Source organism: Loa loa (genome assembly GCF_000183805.2).
Source record: "Loa loa unplaced genomic scaffold supercont3.4392, whole genome shotgun sequence".
NCBI lineage: Eukaryota > Metazoa > Nematoda > Chromadorea > Rhabditida > Onchocercidae > Loa > Loa loa.
In genome coordinates this window covers 1-766 of record NW_018112568.1, presented here as the reverse complement: position 1 = coordinate 766, position 766 = coordinate 1, and the positions used below count along the sequence as shown (strand labels likewise).

The following is a 766-nucleotide window of genomic DNA, read 5'->3' as shown; positions in this document are numbered from 1 at the left end:
TTTAACAAACCTCCTTCCATAAATCCTGCTCTTGACAGCTATGATCTTCAATAAATTTCTTACGCCATATTGCATAAAATGAATAATTTTCCCAATAATTTTTAAACTTTTCCAATTGTGATAATGCCCGAGTTTTCTTGAATGGATAATGTATTCTCATTAATAATTCATAAAAATTAAATGTTTCATCCGATTCTTCTCGAAAGTAATCATTGTATAAAAGGTTATTCGTATCGATTGCTTCATCGTTACATTCGAAACTTAGCTAAAACAAAAGAAAAAAGAAATGAAATTTTAAATTAATTTTTAATTTCAAATTTTTATACTGAATTTCTTTTCTTTTTCCCCATATTAGCTTTAATTTATATTCTAAGTTATTATTTTCTTTACCTCACTCATAATAAATTAAAATGCATTTTTTGAAGAAAAGAAAATTAACTAAAATTGCAAATGTAATTGTGGAATTATTTACTAAATATGTTTTAACATTAGTAAATTAAAATTAATTACCATTAACATATGTGTGATCAAAATTTTTAAGAATAATAAATTTTTTAATAATTTGTAAAAATTAGAAATGAATTACACCTCGAATTTTACAGGAACAAGCGAATTATCAGAGGATCCATTGGAAATGGTTGATATTGTGATCGGATTTGGTAATTCCTTTGATACATCCGGCATATTAGCATTATGAAAGTTAATTTTATCATTTGTTACTGGAAATTGAAGTATATCCGAATTGCAAATATATCCTGGTAAATTT

The 766-nt window shown here is 24.4% G+C and overlaps 1 protein-coding gene across 1 annotated transcript; it reads right to left on the bottom strand.

The window, feature by feature from the left end:
- Positions 1-10: 10 nt before the first annotated feature.
- LOAG_16156 (hypothetical protein) lies at positions 11-684 on the bottom strand (the record flags this gene model as incomplete). Its single annotated transcript, XM_003151644.2, has 2 exons — positions 11-265; positions 589-684. Coding segments are annotated over 2 exons (351 nt in total), but the record flags the coding sequence as incomplete, so codon positions are not given.
- Between the last annotated feature and the right edge of the window lie 82 nt (positions 685-766).